At 42.5% G+C, this 23,216-nt stretch overlaps 2 protein-coding genes across 13 annotated transcripts in view; both read right to left on the reverse strand.

Annotated features, from left to right (window-relative positions):
- The window catches only part of LOC126557211 (protein groucho-like), a 345,364-nt gene that overhangs the window by 201,667 nt on the left and 120,481 nt on the right, over positions 1-23,216 (reverse strand). For all 12 annotated transcript variants that reach the window (XM_050212904.1, XM_050212911.1, XM_050212907.1 and 9 more), the window contains one exon: positions 14,836-14,899. In XM_050212904.1, coding sequence (XP_050068861.1) covers positions 14,836-14,899 — 64 coding nt within the window. The remainder of the gene's footprint in view (positions 1-14,835; positions 14,900-23,216) is intronic.
- Positions 3,939-5,343, reverse strand: LOC126558352 (putative odorant receptor 83c). The gene is made up of 4 exons (XM_050214353.1): positions 4,559-5,343; positions 4,392-4,491; positions 4,074-4,319; positions 3,939-3,986 (listed from the first exon to the last, which is right to left on the reverse strand). Exons 1-4 carry the CDS (start codon positions 5,341-5,343, stop codon positions 3,939-3,941), a joined length of 1,179 nt encoding a protein of 392 aa, XP_050070310.1.

Consider the following 23,216-nt stretch of genomic DNA (forward strand, 5'->3'; position numbering starts at 1 on the left):
GTGAGGGAGCAGTAGTGGGCACCGAATAAATAATATTCCAAATTATTCCTACCGCTCTGAATGCGAATTTGATTGGATTTGATTGCAGCACAGGGCCACGCTTTTCCTTCCTGCAACCCTCGTTCGTTATACCGCACCCGCTTTTCCACGTGATTTCGTTTTGCTATACTTCAGCGCAACCCAACGATTGCATATTCCGAAATATTAACGTTAATATTTCTCCCATATCCATACTGGAAAAGCTTCTTGTACTTTGCTTACCACTCGTAACACCACAAAAACGCACTGTTTACGCAGCTGCTGCAGAGAACATAACCGTACATCTGCACCTCTATCTGCATTACCCAGTACATGCAGTATCTTTCGCTGCATACCTTCATAGATTCATAAATAACTCAAGCACATACGTACTCGTAGGAGCCCTGTGCACAGGTATACAATTTTTGTCACCCGTGCAAGAGGATACAATTTTCCCGCAAACACACAGGGCGCGCAACGTCGGAAGGATCGAAGGATAAATTCGCGCTACCTCGCACCGATACGCGTGTCTCGAATGCACAACCATTTTCGCATCGCAACCTAGCGAATGTACTGTTTGGATGTGCCCGTCGTGTGTAGATTTGTTTTAAATTAAATCTCACTATCAAAACTTGTTTCGTGGCGTCGAGAGAAGCGCTGATTAGACGGCGCTCGAATGAGAGGGTTTCGCTAATAATCGCTGATTTAAAGCGGATTGCGAAAAAGTCAAGGGAATACTCCAGTATTTGAAATGAACAGGAGGACAAGCCTAATAAAATTCGCTTCAACTTGCTTGTGGTATCATTATGATCTGAAGGTGAACCTTTTGATGGAATTGACTAAATATCTCTATAAAATTCCTGATTAATAATCAGATTTTTAAACTTTTGGCAGAAATTATAGTTGAAAACAAGACTAATATTTGAAACTAATTACAAAGAGTTTGCTATCTTAACGTCAGAGGGATGATGAATATACAAATATGAATGAATCCAGAGACTATTATTCAAAATTGCACTAATATAACTGCAAAAATTCACTTCGTTTCATTAAATAAAATTCAATGTACTGTTCACACGGTGATACGAATGTACGCTCCGTAATCAACATCTTTACCCGTACCTTACCCATTCCAACCTCGTGACTTCATTCAACGGATACAAAACCTAGGGGTCGACCAAGAGAGATCGGATTGCACCGATAAATTTATAATTAATACTGTATAAATACGCAACAACGCTGGCTGTGTAGCACGGATGCAAGGATACAGGTGCCCTTCGTATCGCACCGAGGTATAAAAGGAAAACCGCATACAGCGAGGAACGCGAACCACACCATCAGGATTTTCACGCAAAACAAAAATCCCCCATTGCAGCACCAGCACACTCAACTAACCCGCAGCATCTGCAAACTAACGTATGATCCTTTGCCTATGTCCTACAGTGTCCTTACCCGTCTGCCAACATGAAGCACAGTTCGCGGACGAATTGTTTCACGTACACAAAACCCCGGGAAAAGGGCGATTGCCGACCCAACCTCGTTCCATACTGCTTGAAACCCTTACTTCCCATCCGTTTGGTAAAACCCGGAACCCATCTCGCCTACGCGCGGTGGAATGTGTGTGTGTGTGTGTGCACTATCCGTAATCTGGTGACCCGACCTTTCGCTTCCATCGTTTTGCTAAGTTGGGTAGTAAAAAGTGCGTCACGACACGACTGCTCTTCCATACGGGAGTACGGCTATCTTCGTACCCGTCAAAAAGGAAAGCGTTCGTTTTACGGGACGCCATTCCTAGTCGCCATTGTCACTGGTTGGAAGGGAAGATTGCGGGAAATGTTTTCCCAGCATTTCCCAAACCTTTGGCGGTGGAGAAACACATCACAAGTTCTCGTTCTAACGAGCCCAATCGTAATGTGCCTACACGCACTGGCAGACAAACGAATCCATGTATGTTTGCTGTGTATGTGCTACCCAAACACAGGGAAGCTTCATTTTACCATTCCATAACGCGATCGATTCCTATGCCTAACGCAGAATGGAACGTTTATGTACCGGGAGAGAGGAGAATCCTCCAATACTTCGGCAGGAAAATTCCGATGCATCTCGGGCAGCATATCGTTTTACGCCTCACCACCGGATTCTTCCTCCGGTTTCTGTTCCCTTATTTTCCTCCCCAAACACGCACATATACATGGATACATCTATTTTGAGCGGATGTTCAGTAAAGAAAAAACCAACAGAGGATACAACGACTGCCACCAAACCGTGCTCCAAACATATCGACAGAGTAGCAACATCAACAAACCAGGCAAACCTTCCGGTTGCTGTGACATGGTAAAAAGCGGAAGGCTTCAGTCGCCATGCACGCTGCAGCTTTCTAGAAAACTCATATTTTCACAAACGATATAGAGGGGAACGGTTTGGTGGTTCGCGCAAATGGATGAAAAAAGCCGCTTCCCATTCCCAGTGTGGCAGAGCGTACGAAGTGTACCAAATTTTCATTTCATTTACCATTTCAATCTACACACAAAGCCTCCATCTCGAATGTACACAGCGGTCGGAGTGGAAGAGTGCAGGAGTTTTCCGTTTCGCAGAGCCTTCAAGTCCTGCCGTACTCCCCGGGACTTCCCTTATCCATGGTAGGTGTTTTTTTTATTTATTTTGCTCCTCCGGTACACTGGACGGAGCTGGGGAAAAACGAGGATCTCGTAGGTCGGATAGCGACAAGAAGGGTTATGATGCCTCACAGTTGCGTTTCGAGCCCATCGTGATGGGGCTCTGCCGCTATCGTCACAGCATAAAGGCAGAAGATTCAAACGGATGGATACCAGCGAATGATTCTCCGCTGCTTCTTTGCCGCACTAAGCTTCCGCTTCCCTCACGATGATAGAGTTCGTATTTTATGCTTCTCTAACCTCTCTAACCTACAACCCGCGAGAGCGGAGGAAGTATTGGACCATAGCCATGGTTCGGAGGCTTGTGGTTCTGTGTCCTTTGCATCGTTTCACGGAATAGCGCGAGCGAAACACCGACACCAGGGGCTTGAGAAACAGCATTTTACCGAGTGGTACACGGCTGAAGTACGTGGATGAAATTGCACCAATGAGAGCACTGATCGAACGTGGTTCTCATCGGGAGGATGTCTACACCATGGGTGGGAGTGGGTGTTGGTGGAACTTGGACGATGGCACGCATTCGTACGAACGCATCAGGGGCTCCAAAATGGATGGAAACACAGAACCACAACCAAGATGCATATCATGGAACACTGGCACCCGTGAAGCCGTGGTCGGTATATTACGCACTGGAATGCGCGGATGCGTTTCATTCCCGGCACCTCCCAACAGTCAACGCATGGGTGTTCAGCGTGATCAGCACACGCCAGAAGGCACAAGCCCATCCGGTACCAGGACTCGCGTGTGAGTGTGGGTATCGTGTTAGTTTATGTATCAACCGTTAATACAAGGGTTCGGGTACACATGCTAGCGCACACCACCACCATTCGTGCTATGTGGTCGCACTGAAATGCAATCGAATCTGAGAGCTTCAATGGTAAAAAACCAACTCAAAAAATAATGGAAGTAACAAGAAAAAAGTCCCAACAGAATGAAGGATTAACAACCAGATGCCAAGGGGTACGACAGAAATTCCAATCAGTTCGAAAACTTATAAGATACGGATGGTTGGGGTTGTTTTATGTGCGACAAAGAAGCCTTAGCCTCCATCAAGATTTATTTTTCATATTTGACTTGAGTCGTTATAATTCCCAGTGACACATTTGAACCATGATTAATGTAATAAATAAAGCGTTGATCTAACTGATGTGTTTTATTATACTATGATTCATATAATACTAAATGCTACATTTGTACCATAAACTATAAAGCTCGATCGCAAATAACTCTGATAGCGCAGGTGTACTACACATTTTGAAGCATCATGAAGAAGGAATATATTTTTTTGTGAATCTATAATCAAGACAAGACACATCCTTTATAAATAGATAAATTATACCACTAACAACTTTCGAAAACGAAACACTCATGGTGCCTTACCGTCAGAAAAAGATTCATGTTAATTACAGTAAACCTGCCACAGGTCAAACGCATTGGCTGCTGTGCGCTTTGCAGCACATATTTAAACATGGCTTGATGCGGGAGTTCCATCTCTGACCAGGCAATGTCGTACAACTGATCGGTGAACTGATCACTCTTCAACTCGATCAGTGTTCCCAACGAGCACAGTATCAGCATTTGCCCTACCGCCATTGGTAAAACGAAAAAACCTGGTAACCAAAAGTTCTGCAAAAGAAACATTTACATCAGATCAGTGTGCTGGCAAGACCACGACCCTAGAAATTGAAGATCACAAACGCGATGTAATTCGTTCAAGGTTAAAGCTGCCTGCAGTGAGTTGCAGAGAAATTCAACGAATGATTGCATCTGATAAAAGTTCTCGATATGTGTGATGTAGCTGAAACAAGAAATTTATATTAAACACTAAACAATGTTAAACCTAATTAGCAATCTGTCTCGCTTACTTGGTAGATCGTTGCTGAAGCTGAATGATTTTCACCAGCTGATCGCGTACGGTTAAAGGACTGGAACCTCGCGGTAAACACCCACCGTTCTTTATAGTCTCATCCAACTGCTTTAACCTCTCGATTAACAATTCGTACTGTAGACAGATGTTGAAAACGAACGCAAAGTATATGTTCTGCGAAGGAACCAGCGCTAGTGGACCCGAAAAAATGTAAACCAACTGTACGGCCAGGGTAGCCCAAAAGCCGAACAGGTTTTCCCCGTCGGTAAATGGAAACACAATTCCAAGTGGCAAAAATCGCTCGCCACGAAACAGATAGAACCCGAAGGGCATTACTGAAACCAGCACTACGCTGAGCATGAAACCAAACGTGTACAGATTGACACTTTTGCAAAACAGATCGGTATATTTCGCCAGTACGCTGCATTCCTCCCGGTGTGATCCGTTCGCATGTTGATACATTTCCTCCGCAAGCTCGATGGAATGGTAACAACCGGCCGGATCGCTAATGGCTACCGAAAGCCTTGCCACACCGACAATCGCGTAGAAAACGGCCACGATGCTAAGCACAACTTGACCCATGTCGCCCCACGACTGTACGGCACTGTACACCGACAGGACGATAAAGGAGATAGCAATGAAGCAGATAGCTGCGATGCGAGAAGTGACACGACGCTCACGAACGTACACGTAACAACCGAACAGGGCTAGAATCTTGTTTTGCCAAGCTACAGTAGCTCGGAAACGTTCCAGAGAATGGTGCTTTTCGATTGAGGTTTCCATTCTGTTGGGATCGTATTCTTCTTCGCGTTGCTGATCACACACTAACGGTCGACTGGATAGGATGGAAATAATTATAGTGACTTACAAGTGCTTAAAAAAGGGGGGAAAGGGCGTAAGGTGTCAAACAGAATTTAAAATTGTATCCCATGATTATTTCGATCAATTAGAGACGTAGTTACCAATCAATTTTTAAGCGAAATAATTTTATTGCGGGTTCCGCAATCAAAGCAGTATATTGTGCTAGCTACTACTTTAAGGAAGAAATTGTTGATTTGAATGTTTCATAGCATAATTATTTAATTAACTTGCCTGATGTACAAAAAGGTATTTCGATGAAATTATATAGAAAGACTTATTCATCCCGGAATAATGAAGTAAAATTGTGATAAATATGAAGCATTACATCAAACAGAAGAAGAATATGTTACTAACTGCTGGTACAGGTTGAAGTCCTTAAGTTTCAAACCTTGTGGAATTCGAGGAAATGGTTTCCGTTAGCAACAAACAACGTACAGCAAGTGTTGGAATTAGAATAATTATTTTCGAACATAAATTTGAATTGCATAAAACAAAGCGTTAGGAAACTAAGATTAGGTTATAAACTACTCGACGTTAGAAACTGCTCGATCTACACGAATTATGAACTGCATGAAATATTATATACAAAAAAGGACAAACGAATATACAGTTGCAAACCGACCAGCGAGAAAGGTGTACACTTTCCTATTCAAATTTCCTCCAAATATCACAGCCAGCCCCTTTTCGTGAATATATTTCACAGCAAGAAAACGTTTTCTCAGAACCATTATCACGAATGCGATGAAAGCACCCAAGGGAACAGACGGTTGCGACGATAATATTAGCATCTTTATTGCTGATGTTAATTTTTCGCCAACACGTACGGTGAATGTAAGAGAATTTTACGATACTATTCACACTACACCAACGTACAAGCGTTGGTTTATCTGAAAAAAAAAAATAGCTTGTGATAACAACAGCCCGTCAATTCCGCATCCTCTGCCACGGTCCCTTTGCCGAATATAACATACTTCGCACTTGTTTCACGTTTAACATTGAGTGTATGCAACATATAATTACTTCAACATGTACAGTCGGAAACGAAAGTGAAACCAAAAGAAAGAAATATGGTTTGTACGTGGGTTGATAAAAACACGATCATGTTATGAAAAGCTCATTTGGTCTAAATGAGAGACTGGGCGCCTCCATCGTCCCGTACAAGGGGAGCGAATTTGTGTAATTGTGTGAGTAGATAAAAGCAAAATGAGGAAAAACACATGAATTGGAGAAAATTTGTGGTTTAATAATTTGATCTTCTTTCGTCGGTATTTAATATTTGCTGACTTTTTCTATAACTTTAGTAGTGTCTGATTGATATTAATGTTTTTTTTCATGAAAAGGAAAGTTTGAAAACGGTTTGACAAAATACCAAAATTTATAACATTGAATCACTTCACCACACCAATCCAAAGCATGTTCACACTGTCCACTTTCATGTTTACCACTTTCTTAAGCTGTTTACATCAAATGGTTTCTTCGACACTGCCGAATGGTCATAAATACACGCTAATGAAAAGACGCTTTTCCCTAACCAGTTGTGTGCTGCTTTTGCCCGCCCGATGACCCGTAATGGCGGTGTGAAAATCTCGTAAAATAATAATAGCCATACCATTTCTATTACTGCCGGCGATAAATAGCAACGCAGAAACGGCACGGGCTCGAAAACTGTCTCGTCGCCAACTTTTACGTCGACTTTCTTCATCATTTGTACGGTACGTTGGTGTCGTGCCTGAAACAAGAGTTCAAACTGTTCACCCTTCATTTTCACCACTTACAACCACTTCCGGTTCAAGCACCGATGGCCCAACAACGATCGGTCGGGGTGAGATTTTTCACCGTAGAATATAGAATATTAAAGAGCCTTGCAAGCCTTCCCATCGTTTCACGTGGCACCTTATTTTCCGACGAAAATATGGTAGGGGTGTGTAGGTCATGGTGCATGGTTGTAGTTTTAAGTTGCCGACGAAGGGACAGCCAGTCCACAGCGGGGTGGTGTTATAGTTAAATTTGCATAACGAATAAAATTATTGCACTACCCGTTGGGGTCGACCAGAAGGAGACACATGATCGGCGACCGACCATTGCCATTTTCCGTTGCTAGAGTTGAACGTTTCTTTTCGCTCGCTGTGCCACAGTTAGAGTCGGTGCGCTGTGCAGACCGGTATGCATATCGTTGGTCATGGTAAGCAAAAAAAAAACGTGACATGGTCTGACGCCAAGCCAAGCAAAATGGAGGAAACAGTGAGGCGCGCAAAAAAAAAATTCCCTACGGTCATAATAAAGTTATTATGAATTATTATCGCTATGAGTTAAAATGGAAATAAATTACAGAACTTAACGAGAAACGTGGAACGCGTTAGGCATAAGGTATAAGTAGCGGAAAAAAGTCAACCGATAAGGGAGATCAACAATCTGTCGAAAGATGTACTTCTGGTGCGTTGCTTTTACTCAATTCTTTAGTAGTATGAGCGAGTAGGCATGATATTGATAAGTAAACCATTTTCCGATCAAATGTCAGGAAATATTTTTTAGCTAAGCACAATGCTTCTTGCAATGCTTTGATTGGATATTAGCTTTCATTCAATAAATTTTTTTTTTCTCAATATGCATTGGTATAGGTAGAAGCATTTTATAGAAACAAAGCTAAAAAATCACGAAAAATAAGAGCATCTTCAAAAAAACTCGTGGAACATTTACAATTATTGTGAAGTCATGTCTACATCATGAAGTCATGTTTTCAACTGAATATCAAAAATAAAAAGCGGACAGGATATGAATTTTGTATGAATCCTCAACTTATCTCCATTTGCATACATGAGTATGCACAAGCTGCAGCATCCTTTGCTGTCAGCTGCAACAAAAGCCCCATCACAAACGTTTATTGACTTTTCTTGCTTTCCGGGAACGATTGTATCCTCGGATGGATACATATCTGCTTACTTTCAACCCATTCCTGTATCAATTCGAACGGAATCATGGTTCAGTTTGTAGCCCACAACAGGATTCAGGCGCATAATTCACTTCCTTTATTTTTTGCATTGTTAAGATGCACTATATAACCTGCAATAGAGAATATGATAAACGGACAATATCGCTTTTAAGCCCGGCTTAAGGTGCAAAATGCATTTTCCCAAAATCGCTTCCATTCATTAGCAATACTTCTTATCACTTCACTTGCGCTTTAAATGCAAACAATTAGGCAGCATATTTTGCGGCATTTACCGCGCACTCCACATAACGGTGGTTGGTTTTATTTTGTATGCCGGCACACATACATACAAGCATAAGCTAACTAAACAACAGCAGAACAAAGGAAGCATGTGCACGGGTAGTAAATTTACACCGTCCAGCTCGGAACCAAGCTACTGCTGCTGATTAGAAGCCAATAGATAGCACCCTGCATAATGTGGGTATGTTTTACAGAAGTGGGACGACGATGAGACCCTAACCCACTTATCACAGAATAAGCTGCTTCCCTTCTATGAAGTGGCTTCTGACCGATGCTGCTATCAAAAGGCAGACACCATCACCTTTCCACCGTCGACCTAAAGTTGACCTTCCTTGATCGTTCCAGACATAACCTTGGTTAACCGCAGATGGTTTAGAGGTCCAATCTAACACGAGAATTTACACATCCTACCCACTCTGTTTGCCTCGAGGAAACTAATTTCTTCCGAAAAGATTCACTAAAGTGGGGTCGAAACTTCTGGCCCTTGGGTAAGGGAGGGCCAAGGTAAACCAACACACCAGCACCATTTCAACGCTTCTTTCAAACCTTTGCGATCTGCGTGGGATGTTGTTCGCCAGCTTTGGGGCGGGAAATATGCTGAAACATTTCGTACTCCCGACGAAACAAAACGTACGAGCGCTGGTGTACTAACTACATTCCGTGCCCAACCACTCCGGTACTCCCGTAACTGGAACAATTTTGAGTGGCTGCCTTGGCGCATCGGGTGCACTTAGATACATCGGAAGTGGTTTTGTGCCAACAGGATCCAAAACAGTGTACCAGCTACTAGAATGTCTGCCGCTGTCTGTCTGTCGGTGCTCGTAATGCTCTTCTTGTGCGCTTTCCACCACACCACACCATGAGAAGCATGGCACGAGCGAACTGCATCCTAAAATGCATTAATATACCGGAACACGTACCTCGTATTCCTGCAATTCTACACACAACGGCTTCTGGAGTACGGAAGCACGGGAAAGGATAGCAACAATCGTTCAAAAACGAGGCAAAAAAAGCTACAGGAAGGAGGAGAATTCGAAACAGGCTAAGCGGTGTTAAGTACGACGAAAACGTAGTGAGGAAGTAACTGTTGGTAGATACTACTACGGAGCTGCTGTGGTTGCTCCGTGTGGTTGTTGTTGCGGCTTCAAGCCAGCAGCAACTGCATATGTATAAATGGCGCTGGCACAAGCACATATGTTGGAGCTAAAGCTCCGCCAACGATGAGCAGCATTCAGGAAATTCCAGAGAAGTGAGTGTACCCCCATGTGAAGTTGGGAGGTGCAATTTTATTTTCTATTTCTCTCTTTCTCTTGCTCTCCCCATACATCCACTATGCCCTAGTCTTCGTTGCCGTGTCGTAGTCAAACACCACAGGGAGATGTATCGTAGGAAAATGTATTTTCATACTCAACCATCACCACCCACAGTTGCATCCGTTGGTACGGCACTAATGGAAGGGAACATCCGGTAAGAATGTATCGTTCGATTAGGTGCAGCTCTGTGAGCTGTTGTATCGGATAAAATGCAACATACGATCATCGAACCCACCAGCATCAGTAGATGCAAGTGCACGAAGTACACTGTGTACGCAAGCATTTCAACTAAACCGACTCCGAGGGTACCGTGCTCCAACAGCAACTGGAAAGTGAGAAGGAAACGGGTGTGTGCATTTGAAAATGCTTAAAGTTACGATGTGTGAAAATGTTGCGGCGGCCCTGTACAGCAACAACAGAAACGGGTTGGTGTGAAGGTGGAGGAGATTTCCCTCGGTTTTTTTGGTCGGAAGAATACGGGTGCGCAATCGAAAAATAAAACGGAAAAATGTTTTCCCAATCTCTTTCGCCTCTCTTCTAGCTTGTTGCTCTGTGCACCGCGACATACGTTATGTTGCTGCAATGATGCAATCCTTTTGGTTCAACGCATCCTTTCATTGCACTCTTGTCGTTGGAATGATCCTTGATGACTGTAGGGGGTATGTTCTGTCGTCAGTGGTTGGAAACAAGTATCCGGAAAACGCCGTGACGCCATCGGTGAATCATGTGAAGCATCTGCACCAGCGGTTGTCAAAGTGCTCCAATTCAATTTATTGTGACTATTCGCAGAAAAAGGATCCTCGTTGTCCTTAACGGTTTGGCTTAAATATCAAGTCTTACTCGAAAGCATCTAGAATCAAAATACTGGTAATATCTATTGTGTTGATTTAAACTATCATTTATTTTCTGGCAGTTTTCTCCTGACTGTTTGACAACCACCTGAACCTGCTGAACTCCGTCATCAGCAGTAACAAAAACAACAATACGATTACTGATCAAGCTACAAGAGTTGTGCTTCTGCTACAGCGATAGAAAACACATACCCATACACACGAGTGTAGCAAACAAAGGATATAAAGTGCACATAACCTCTCGCTTCTTTACAATATTCACAAACACACAAAGTTGCTAAAAAATATAGTTTTGGTGGGATGGATGTAGGACACTCTATACATACACCCGATCATTCGGTGCATCTGGCGAAGAGCAGCAACATGTGCAACAAAATGTTTTCCGGATATGAGGGTGGTGAAGTGAAGCAGTGTATGGGTAGAAATTCCCCAGCCAGTGATTTCCACGAGCACGACGATATTCGTTGCGGTCCTTCAGGGTGTTGCTTTCATGATTTTCCGCCAACCGAATGGAGACTACATTGCAAGAAAGGTTTTGCCAAACTTATGTACTGTTGTTGGAGTTGGAGAGTAGAGTGGCTTCAATATGGGGTTAGAATTACTGACGGAAGTGATAGCCTTGTGAAATGTAACAACAGAACAGTTTAACAGTGATCGAAGTGGGGTCAACGGTAGTTATGACAGGACAAACAGATGAAAGAATTTTTGTAATATGTTCGGCGTTAGACTATTCTATCACGAATTAGTTGCATTTTTAGATTCATTTCATACGAATTTATGTGATTTTATTGCAATGTAACACAACAAACCAAGAACTAATCAAGAAAGTATGAAGCGTTGCAAGAACGAAAAAATATTTGGTAATTTTAAATGGCGAATATCTTGCATAAACCAGAGTACAATCTAAAGTGTTAGGATCAATGCTTTACTATAATCAGCTTTTATCAAATCAATCATCGTAAACTACATCAAGAACACGTTTAACAATCTTACAGATACCCGGCATGGTCCGTTCCAGTCTGGTAATATTGATGTATCGTTTACAATTTTCCTCGGAAAATGGATCGTTACAATGTCTAATCACACGATAGGCGACATAAATCTATCTCTCGCTCTCATAAGTTTCATAATTTCGACCATAAAGCAAACCACTCGACACACACACACTCACATACAGACATATCTTGGTCCCTTCATGGTGCTCTCCAAAAGACCATTCTCCACTGAAAACCATCAATTTTCTCTTTGGCCAACGAAGCGAAAACCCCCGGACCACCAAAAACCAGCCACGATTGAAACACTGCGTCGCGCTCCCAGCAGGCATCGGTGGCATCGGTTAAACTTTGCACGCGAACACACACCAGAACATGACCATAAAGTGTATGTGAGTCATGGGGGCAGATATGGTAGAAGGTTTTGAGGCAAGAGGACACACCACCGGGTACGATGATATGCAGCTAACCGCTTACGACTGAACTTTTGCACTCGAAGCTCACAACATACGGTAAGTCCCGGGTGATTCACCGCGTAACGTACACTCGGAACGCTTATGGGCCAAACGCCCGGTACTGCTGCTGCTGCTGCTGTATTAAGTGCAACAAATTTATGATTATGATTATGTAGAAAGTTCTCCATCTCGGTGATGCGGCGAAGAATGACGGGCTGTTCGGTAACTGGTGGCGATATCTAGCTTCCATTTTCGCTTTGTGGTATCCGCTTCAGTTCACACTATCGCTCTTAGTGTGTGCTTTACAGTATTTTCTTGCCCCAAAGCTGAGCTTTCCTCGATTTGGGTTTCCCAAGGTTGCCTCTCGTCCCTCACACAGTTGATGCTTTAAATTGTATTGTTGCCGTAATTTATTACATTGTGAGCGTATTTTCTCACTCCGATGCTTGTACAATACTACTTTTTTTTTCTAATGTCATCGACGCTAGCTGAAATTTAGCCAATGCTGAAATACAAATGGAGAAACGGAAAGAATTTTTGGCACCATCAGCATTCGTTACTGCGGTACGCTCGTAAAACGTCACGATTGGGAAAGTGTTCTTTTAGTTGCGTTGGTTTCTTTGGATAGAAAGTAATTCTAGGGTGCTCAGCTCATGTGTGAAAACGATTCAAAATATCAAAATGTGACCCATTGATCTTGAGTAGTTGTACAGCAAACCTGTCTAGCTCTGATTTCGCACATATCTATATAGTTTTTGTAGCATAGAAACATATTTGCATACATGAAGCAATAAATGATAGAAATATGTTGTATCACAATTAGAAATTACGCCCTGAGCACAGTTGTAAAGCCAAACAACCTGCACTATCCTCAACAACTAATTTAACTTATTAAACTGCAATAACGCAAATTGAACAAGCAAACGGGAGGCAAAAACTTTCCTTCTGGCAACCATAAAACCGAATACCGGTTTAAGCTCTGCAAGGCTTATACTGCTAATCCTTTCTGGTTGCATACACAGCCAGCGTGCAAGCTGGCACGTATGAGTGTTTGCTGTTGCGGTATGTTTGTGGCTGGTTCGTGCCAGTATCAGCCGCTCTCGGTCTATTCCACTAACCCTGCCCGAAAAACCCATCACACAGTGCCGTTGCTAGCGCATAAGGATAAGGGAAAGCCAACGTCGTTATAGATGTGCTTCTTAATTGATAATAAATATAAAATAATAAAACGAAATTGCTCGTCGGAGACAGGAATACCAATTACGGCTAGCGAGAGATTGTAGCGACGACTGTGCTGTCTCCCTGCACAAACAGCAATAGTATTATCGATTCCTATCCCGACATCTGCACTGCTTTTTGTTTTGTTTTGCCCTTGCCTTGGGTTACAATATTCTCTTATTTCCTTGTGTGTGTGTCTGTCTGTCTGTGACAATACCCATTCGGTTATCATTGCAGCAGATGCAGCTAGAGAAGCTTTGGCTGGTTGAGATAAAAAACAATTGCGTAGGAGCTTTTCCAGCTGAATTAACTCATTCGACGGAGGGAGGGAGAAAATTGAGTATATTCGTAAGATACAGCCCAAGCTGGGGTTTTTGTTCGATTAGAATCCTTAGGTACTTATGCCATTCTGATCGTATTCAAGCCCTGGAAGCGTTCGAGTGGATATGATTGAAATTCCTATTCAAAGGTTGATCGCATTTCAATGAACAGATAGCGCAAAACAAACAGCACAGCTGACGGTATTTTCTGATAGTGTAGATGTTAAGAGGGATACGAATATTGGAGCTTCTACCGTATATTTAGAATATAACAATGTAATAGTTAATCGTCGAAGTTAAGGAAGAGAGCTTCGGAAGGTTTCACGATGCCGAATTGATTCGGATAAATGAACGGGTGATGCTGCAAAGGCTTGTTGATTTGTAGAAACATCTGAATTAATCAGATTGTAAGAATTCAAATCATAATTTGTTTGTATTGTTATTTGGTTTAAGCATAAGTTATTAGGATTTATCCTTTTCGTTCACCAGGCGTCTCCATCGTCATCCCATAACGACGTCTATTACGCTCTGCCATTGCGCCCACGATTGAAGGAGGCAGAACAGAGATCAACCAATCTACTGCACACGACGAACGACACGCTAATAAAATAAAGCAATTTACTTGAACGTTCGCTCAACATGGACATAACAATCTAGCCCCGTCGACCAACTCAACAACGATAGGCGACAGATAATGGAATGATTTTCTTTTTCGAAGGTTAGTTCCACAACAAACAAAAAACTGATACGAAGAATCCTATCGATGATTTCGAGTCGGTCTCGAAAACCAATCAACGAACCCCGAGCGAGTGCGAAATTTATTTCGCAACAAATAAACAGCCAGCACACGATAATACGGAGCGAGGGAGAGACATAAAAGCACAACAATCTTGATTCCGTTTGGTAAAGAAAAGCGGCATCCATGGGGTCAGTTAATCATGGATAGTTATGAGGCCGTCAGCAGTGGAAATTCGTTTTGTATATGTATCATTGACCCTTCTTGTGGCTAATAAAGGCGTAAGAATTATTCACTTACCATAACGTAATGTCTCTGCATTTCCGTTTTCTCGCTCGCCAGCTTATCACATTCGAGTTTTAGTCTGCAAAAAAAAAGAAGGCAAAATTCGTTAGGAAAGGTTTTAGTTTTGGTTAATTGTTGCTTAACTCTATGCGTTTTATTACTATTTGTAAGAATCTTTATATGTCACTTTAAATAGTTCCTTAAGCAACAGAGTCCTTCAAGAGACGGTAGCTGTACATATTTTCAACTAACTGCACATGAGTGCCTTTTTTCCGACGAACAAACATTCTTTAAACGAAAAAATCTCATTCACAGTCTAATAAAAACTTGTACCCAACGAAACAAGAGTCGGAATAGAAACATGCATTACACGCCTGAGAGTGAGAGTTCGATTAAATGTCACCAAGCAGCATCCCATCGTACCGGTATCAGTGTGATCTATGGCAGACAAGCGATAACCACACCATGTATACAAGACCGCCCGAAGGTACTACAACATGAAACTACCAGGATTGTTACAATGGAAAAAAATGCTTCAAAAACATCATTTTCATCATCAACCAAGTATGGTGTGGTTATAGCGAATCTAACCAACCGGACGTACTTCATGTGTTGCAGGTACAGGCCACTGAATGAAAGACAAAATCGTAACAACAAAAAATCGTTCATTGTCTGTTCGTGTCATCAGCATCGAGATAGACAGAGAGAAAAAAGGCCACTGAATCTGTGTAATAAAATAAACCGGGAGAAAAGACAAAAAACCCCACAAAGCAAACAGGCACCGTCAGCAAGCGACGACCAACACACGATTGAGCTTCCCTCTTTTTTTCCATTTATTCGTTTATTTATTTAAAATCTAAGGCAAATGCGTAGAGACACCGTCGGAAGCCACGAGCTGATGATGAAAACCCTCGGTTCGCGGATGCACGGACGTCGTAGTGTCGGTAACACTCGTCAGGATTTAGAATCCTGAATGGACAGAAACTCTTCACTGGTGAATTTGAATAGGAAAACCTCCAAACAAACAACACCAACAAAAAAAAAAACAGGACTAGCGGCAACCCTCGGAAACGGTACACATTTCGCGTTAAACTCTGTTGTTACTTTCGTTCGAAACTGACAAACAGCATGAGAACATGAACTCTATTTAGCGTTCGAGGTTTTTTGTTTTTTTTTTTGCTTCCGAAATTGTTTCTTTGTTTCGCTTCAGTTACACCGTAGTGTTACGGGGTGTGACCGCACATCATTCGGGGTTTGGTTTTTTAGGTTTTAATGTGTGCCATGATTTGTTACATTTTTCGACTCTTTATTTGTGATACCGGCAGGTTCTAGCTACAATGTATGCTAAGCTTCAGGGTTAAGCAAAGGATTCCTGTTTGAACAGTTTTTTTTTGTAAATGCTATTTCAATCTTTTTTCAATTCTAGTCTTGTTGAATATCTTGTTTTTGGAGGTATGTACAACATTTTTTGCGATGCGATGAACAAAGTAAATTTCAAGTACATCATGGATTTGAGAAAAATTATCGAAAATGAGCTTACCATTTATTACGATCAGTATAATATTTTCCTAAGTCTAATGTATCCGGATTCTAAATCCATAAAAGCATTACTGAGAAACATAACAGCCTTGAACGTTTTATAAGCCCCAGATTCTCAGTCATATTCACCAGGCACTTTCTTTCACTCTGAACTAGTTTGAACTTAGAAAACTTTGAAACTTTGAATACTTGGAATTTAGAACTAGAAACTGGAAGACTTTTATAAGAATCGCGTCCTCGCGCGGCACGTGATCATTTGCCTCTAACTCTTTAATCCTTCGCTTCCGATTTCCTTCCTTCCAAACATTTTGCTTCCTTCCTTACTTACTTATCAAGCGCTACAACCGCTACGCGGTCTTGGCCTGCCGTAGCAGAATCCGGAACTGCTCACGTGGATGATTCCACGCTATCCTCCCACCTCAATCTAGGCCTACCATGCCTCCTCTGTCTGTGTGGACGACCTAAAAGGACTTTCTGAGCTGGGTCGTCCGGTGGTATCACTACTGACGAGCCTAATTCGCTGCACGACGGTGAGGTCGTCATACAGCTCGTACAGCTCGTCATTGTAGCGACTCCTCCATTGTTCTTCCATACATACTGGGCCAACGATCCTTCTGAGCATCTTCCTCTCGAACGCAGGTAAGAGGGCTTCGTCTGTTTTGGACAGGGTCCATGGCTCAGGGGCGTATGTGAGTACTGGGACTATAAAGGTACGATAAAGTCCCAGCTTCGACCGTCACGAAAAGTTTTTTTGAGCCGAGATGTTTCCTCAGGCTCAGGTGCAACTATGGCTCTATGCTGTTTTCGGTGCTGACTTTTGACCCGAGCTGGGTGAAATTTTGGACGACTTCAAATTTGCGGTCACCTATCCGTACAACACCAACACGTAGTTCCAGATTTCTTAGTAGGGCCGCGGATGGTGCAACCGTCAATTTAGTCTTTGCCTCGTTAATCTGCAACCCGAGGTTTTCTGCCGCCTGTTCGATCCTTTGGTAGGCCTCTGCTACCTGGGAGAGCCGCAGAAGATGATGTATCAATCATCAGCGTATGCCAGGATCTGGGTTGACTTATAGAAGATGGTTCCCGAAGTCTCCACCTCCCAGTCACGGATGGCCCTTTCTAGCGCCAAGTTGAGTAGGAGACAGGTGAGCCCAGGCCTGTCCCTGACGCAGGCCTTTGGTGGCAGCAAAGGACCCTGAGAGTTTTCCATCTACCTTCACCTGGCATGTGACGTTAGTCATGGTCATTCTAACAAACCTGACCAGTGCCTCATTCAGTAGTCATTTTAACAAGCCTGGCTATGCGACCTTGAAATCTATGTAGAGATGGTACGTGTTCAATTGCTGTTAAGCCATCTTCTCCACGATTTGCCGCATGGTGAAGATTGCTATTGCTTCCTAATTTGGATATGTTTAATTCCCACGTCGATCTTCCCGCCGTCGAAACCTGACCATTCACCTTACGATGCGGGTCCTGTCGCTCTGGAAATTATGCTCTCTCGTATCGTGCGGTGTTTTCGAATCGCTGATCGGTTGTAAATTAATCCATCGGCACATCGTATGGCATTCTTTTTCGATCTTAACGAATATTATCTAAGCAACTGTTATCATCGACAAATATCAACTGAAATAACTAAATTAAAAATGAATTCAAACTTAATCGCAATTAAAAAGCACATCAAACCACTGGATAAATCAGAAACGTGTCTTGCAGATAAGACTTAATTTATTTACTTCATTTACTTCCAGTGAAAAATTTTAACAATCACACCTGCTCAAAAAACACATATTTACTTTGTAATTGGCTTGATTGCTTGCTTTAGAAGTGAAGAAAAATCATCTCTAACACCAGCATGGCCACGTTTTTTTTTTTTTTTTCATTTCTTCTTGTGGATCAGTTTTTAATTTTGCTACCAGCATTTTCCCTCATCGACGCGAAAACAAAAAAAACGTATTCAAATTCAAAACGTTTCTCAAAACTTTCCAAACCGTTTGAAGGGTCGGTCTCGTCGTAACGAAACCATTTTTTTGCCTTCTTTTTCACCATCGGCAAAACATGGATCCGGTTCGTTTATTCTTTCGAGGCTCCCCTCGTTTGTAACGTTTACATGTTGTTCTTTCGCTTTTCCCAACCAAAAAAGGAAAAAAAGGATATACTAGCAACACGGACAGGCGAAAGATTTGCAATCTGTGCCGGGGATGTTTTTGCCACCCGAAAAAAAAAACACACGCGCGCACGCCTTAAAATCTTCAGCCAGGGTGCAGAGAAACCTGGGAAGGACGGAGGACACGAAAATGGATCGGTAAATCCCTAAAACTCCGTGTGGAACGGATCTCTAACACGAATGAATATTAATCGACCATACATACATACACACAGTTCGTGAAACAAATACACAGCTACGTTTTAAAAGGGAGCTTTCGGCGGGATACGGGGTAGCGTTTTTCGGGCGATGGTGCGCGGCAAGTGATTTAATTTGTATCCATTAGCAAAAGAAACGAACGACGGATATGATTCCTTTTTTTTCTCTTGTTCCACTTCTTTCATTTTGTACCCGCTCCCTGCCGTAGCGAGCGTAAATTAACACAGTAAGGTGAGGAGGTTCGCTCTCTTTCACGGGCGGGGTTTTTTGGGGCTTTTAGTAACACGGATTTTCACGTGTTCCGGATAGTGTCTAAATTCTGCGCCGTGGAAACATGAAGTTTTTCATTATTTGCTTTGCGCCTTCGCTTATCTAACGCCATCCGTATTTTCGTCCACGGTTCGATTGCATCGTTAGGGCTATTTTGTGGTTTTCGCTGTTGAAGGGTCGTCCGGATCGTCAGGAATCGCTTTCATGATTATTATTCACTTCACGTGATTTTTTTTTTTGTGCGCTAAGTGCTTCCTGTTTTAATATTCCCATCCCAGGCGATGATGTATTCATCGAACGAAACGGTTCCCTAGCCACTTTCGTATTATGGCGGCTCCCGGAGGAATCGTTTTGTGCGGCGAAAAAAAAAAAGAAATCTGTTCATTATGATTGTTTCGATCAAAAGGGGTTCACTTTTTCGCTGAGCAGAGGCTAAAAAAAGGCGATTGGTAATGTTGAATATGGTTTTGTTATGGTGCTGAATATGCTTTCAACCCCCAATGATTTATGATACGATGGGTCGCGTGAGCGCTTGCAGGAATATATTGAAGAAGGGATGTACTTTACTTTAAAGATTAAGGATTTGTTTTGAAAAATATTCCGCGCACCATACTTGGGGTAACAATCCTTGACTCTGTGAGCGACTCTGTGAGGGTCACGGGTTTAAAGTCCCAGTTCCGGCAGTTCACGATGGTAACGTAAAACCACCACTACAACCAATTGCACTTAATGTTCACACTTTCACACGAAATCACACGAAACATTTACCAACCGCATTTTGCTTTGCACCACCAATTCGTGCTATTTCAACATTAAAGCTTCGTACGGTTTCTCGGTCGTACTTGGTAAGGAGCAAAAAAAGGATATAATGGTAATAACAATAACGTGCAAATGTACCACTCGACCGCAATCGCTTCACTGCTATACACACGCACACACACAAGTATCGAGGAGTGGCTTATCGGTGTTCAATGCTTTCTTTCTTTCTTACTTCCTCAAATGATAGTGTAGTTGTACAGGAGAACATGAAAATTCATTTTTCTGCATTTTCCTCTCAACAAATCCTTTCTTTACACACTGTTTGAAAGAGTTCATGTGCGTCGGTAGCTTGCTTGTAAAAACTCAGCCTCGGTCTCGTTCCTTCTGACACACAAACACACCCAACATTGCGCACCATCCTTGTGGCGCAGCAATAGAAGCACAGATTGAGTCCGGAATCGAATTTTCTATCCGCTCCACAACCATTGGCACCACCTCACCACCATCATCTTTCCGGAAGCTATCTAATCGGTCTTCCAATCTGCCATGTCCTTTCAACAAACCTCTCTCTCTCTCTCCCCCTGTGTTTCCACGGAAGGAGAAAATAATCCCCGCCGGCATTGGAAATAGCAACAGCTATTTCTTTCACCTTCCCGTAAGCCATTTCTTTCGGGCTTTTGTTTGCGATGTTCAACACGATCAACATCTATTCCACTTATTGAGTCGATTGAAAACAGTCGCCCTCTTTTCCTTCGCACCAACACAGCTTGGGCTGGGTGCGGAAATTGCTTCCCTTTTCGAACATTTATGTACAATCGAGCCAACTATACTCTCAGCTTTTCTAGCTCTCGTAAGTTGGTGGTTTGTAAGCCGCCCACGGAGGGAAGCAATGATTACTGACTGAATGAACGATGTACTCGAGTGCAAGATTGTGTCTTTATTTGTAATGTAAGAAGACGAGTGTCATGTGGATATTCTTAGGTGGTGTTCGGTTTTTTAAACTGATTTCTGTGTGAAGGAAACGAGGACTAACTCTCAGCAAGCGTAACAATAAATGCTAATGGTCATCTTCACATTCAGCAAAATGTACTGTTTCGCACAAATGTTCGAACAAATGTTGTAAGTTTGCGAGCAGTTCGCTTGTAACTGACTCGTGAGCTTAAGCAACGATTTTATCAATTTAAAATTACAGTGATTGAAAGAACACAGTTGGATCTTTGAAGTTTTCTATTTTGGAATTCTTAGAACCATCTTAAAAAGTATTTTTAAAAACTCAAACTATCTTTACATTCGAAACTAACTTTGTATTCGTCAGAAATTTGTTTAGAAATTACGAAATCTTTGCATAGGAATCAAGAAGCTTAAAATATCCATAAAAATAATAACATATAAACGAATAAAAAAGAGTCGTCAAACTCAAATAGAGTTGAAAAAACATTAAAAATACTTTTAAAGTAACCTAATTAGTCTATTTTCTCTATTATTTATTGTAACTCTTCTGCTACTCGGTCAAACGGTAATAATTTTCGTATTATTTTTAAATAATTCGTGATTTATTCGCATTTCATGTCTAAAAAATACAAAATTAACTGTGTTGAACGTAACTAACACAATAAAAACGGATTCATTATTTTGTCCGTATCACTCGCAAGTCGCGTCCACAATCCAACACCAATTCTTACACTCCGTATTAAAGCTTATCGAACCAAATCGATCGTTTGCCTCGAACGAAAGGTTGTCATCGTGAATCAAGATATTAATGACGGCCCAGTAACTTAGAGGGCCCAAGAAGCAAGGCATGGGTGAAGTGCGAGACACGCAACATTGATCCAAAAAAAAAGAAAAGGAAGCGCCACTAAAAAAAACGCATTAAACGAACCTCGAACCACTGAACCAGAAATGAAGAGGAACCGTACAAGGACGAGGGCAAATTGATGAGCCAAAGGAAGGACTATAATAACAATAATATTTGATTCCTGTGCAAGCAGCTCGGAGGAAAAGAGCGCTAAAGGCACAAGGCGTCCCTCCGAAAATTGTCTCAACAAAAGCAAACCCAAACGCGTGCGTACCCTTCTGTCTCTGCTGCCCTCTGTACCACCCGAACAGCCTGATCCGGCGATCGAAACCAAATCGAACAGGGGATCGAAAACTGTGAACAAAGCAAATCGACACTTTTTGCGTGCACAATGCAAGCAAAAAAAAAAACATGCGTAAAAGAAGGAATCCCTCCCTTAAACGGGGAGGAAGGAATCAAAGTCCCCTTTTTTTGTTGTTGTTTGACGCTCACAGACAACGTTGATATAATCTGTAGCTGAAACGGCGAAAGGACGGTGAGGGATGAAATCACATACGCGAATTAATAGGGGTCGATTGGTTGGTTGGTTGGTCGGTCGGCGAAATCAGCAGAAGTACCGAAACCAAACAATATACATACACACACACACGCACACTGACACAAAGCTGCCAGCTGGCCTCGAGGTGGTGGTGGGTATTTGTTGTGAGCTTGTGCATAAGCTCTTTTGCCATCCAAACACATGCGCACACACAAACACACATTGACGTTCGCTAAAGTGGTCATAATGATGCACAGGAAACGGTAACGGCAACGAAACCGGGAAGCAATAATGACGGCGAAAAAGGAACGGAATTAGGTAGGTAGTGTACAACGCGAACGTATTCAATACGGGTAAAAGAGCGGAGGGGACAAGGAAATAAAACGTATAAAAATGGTTGCTCTCGACCGGAAAGTCCCGGTGCGACGTAGCACGGAAGAGGCTTTAAGAAGAAAACAACGCGAAAGAAAAGTTAACAATTTTAGCGCCGTTGTCACGAAACGAACCCCACGAACCCAGTCAACGGACAGGACAGCTGGGTCGGGGATTGTGCGGTAGGATATATGGGAAAACAGCTTGAACAGTGTGTGTGTTTGTGAGTGTGAAGTGATTCTGGAAAGGGAAAAACAGGCGACAAAGGCGGCGTGTGCTGCGAAATGTGGCTGAATGAAGGGTGTAATTGAAATATAAATAGAAAAATCGGGCCCTGCGTGTGCAAATAAGGGCGCAAAGTGAGTTTAATAACTACCCGAGGAGCGGTGGGAAGGTTGTGGCCACCTAAAAGAGGGAAAGAAAAAAAGCAAAAACGACCTAATATTTAAGGGGAACAAGAAAAAGGACAAATTTAGCCAACAGCACTCCTCTACCCTGTTACGCTTTCCGTCTTATATGGTCGGCTCGTATGGCGCGAACGAACGCATTACGGGAGAACGGGAAAGAAAAAGCCACGCTACGGACTGAGGATTGTTTTGCACTTTTCTTTCCTTCTTTCCTTTTGGCTTTTTCAAAGCCGGTCAGTTCAGCGATAAGTAACGAAATTACACCGACCGTACGACATTACATCCTTGCTTCTGCCGTACGCTGCGCTGTGGGTTGCGGTGCTGCCTTTACAATCATGGCTGAACAATTACGAG

This window comes from Anopheles maculipalpis, chromosome 2RL (assembly GCF_943734695.1).
Source record: "Anopheles maculipalpis chromosome 2RL, idAnoMacuDA_375_x, whole genome shotgun sequence".
In the NCBI taxonomy this organism is placed as follows: Eukaryota; Metazoa; Arthropoda; class Insecta; order Diptera; family Culicidae; genus Anopheles; species Anopheles maculipalpis.

What these genes read in the sequence shown, in the direction of transcription:
- LOC126558352 (XM_050214353.1), bottom strand. Translation starts at nt 5,343, where the DNA reads ATGGAAACCTCAATCGAAAAGCACCATTCTCTGGAACGTTTCCGAGCT. An exon ending in CTTCAGCAACGATCTACCAA is followed by an intron (nt 4,492 to 4,558) that starts GTAAGCGAGACA and finishes TTCTTGTTTCAG; the next exon opens with CTACATCACACATATCGAGA. An exon ending in CCTTGAACGAATTACATCGC is followed by an intron (nt 4,320 to 4,391) that starts GTTTGTGATCTT and finishes TTTCTTTTGCAG; the next exon opens with AACTTTTGGTTACCAGGTTT.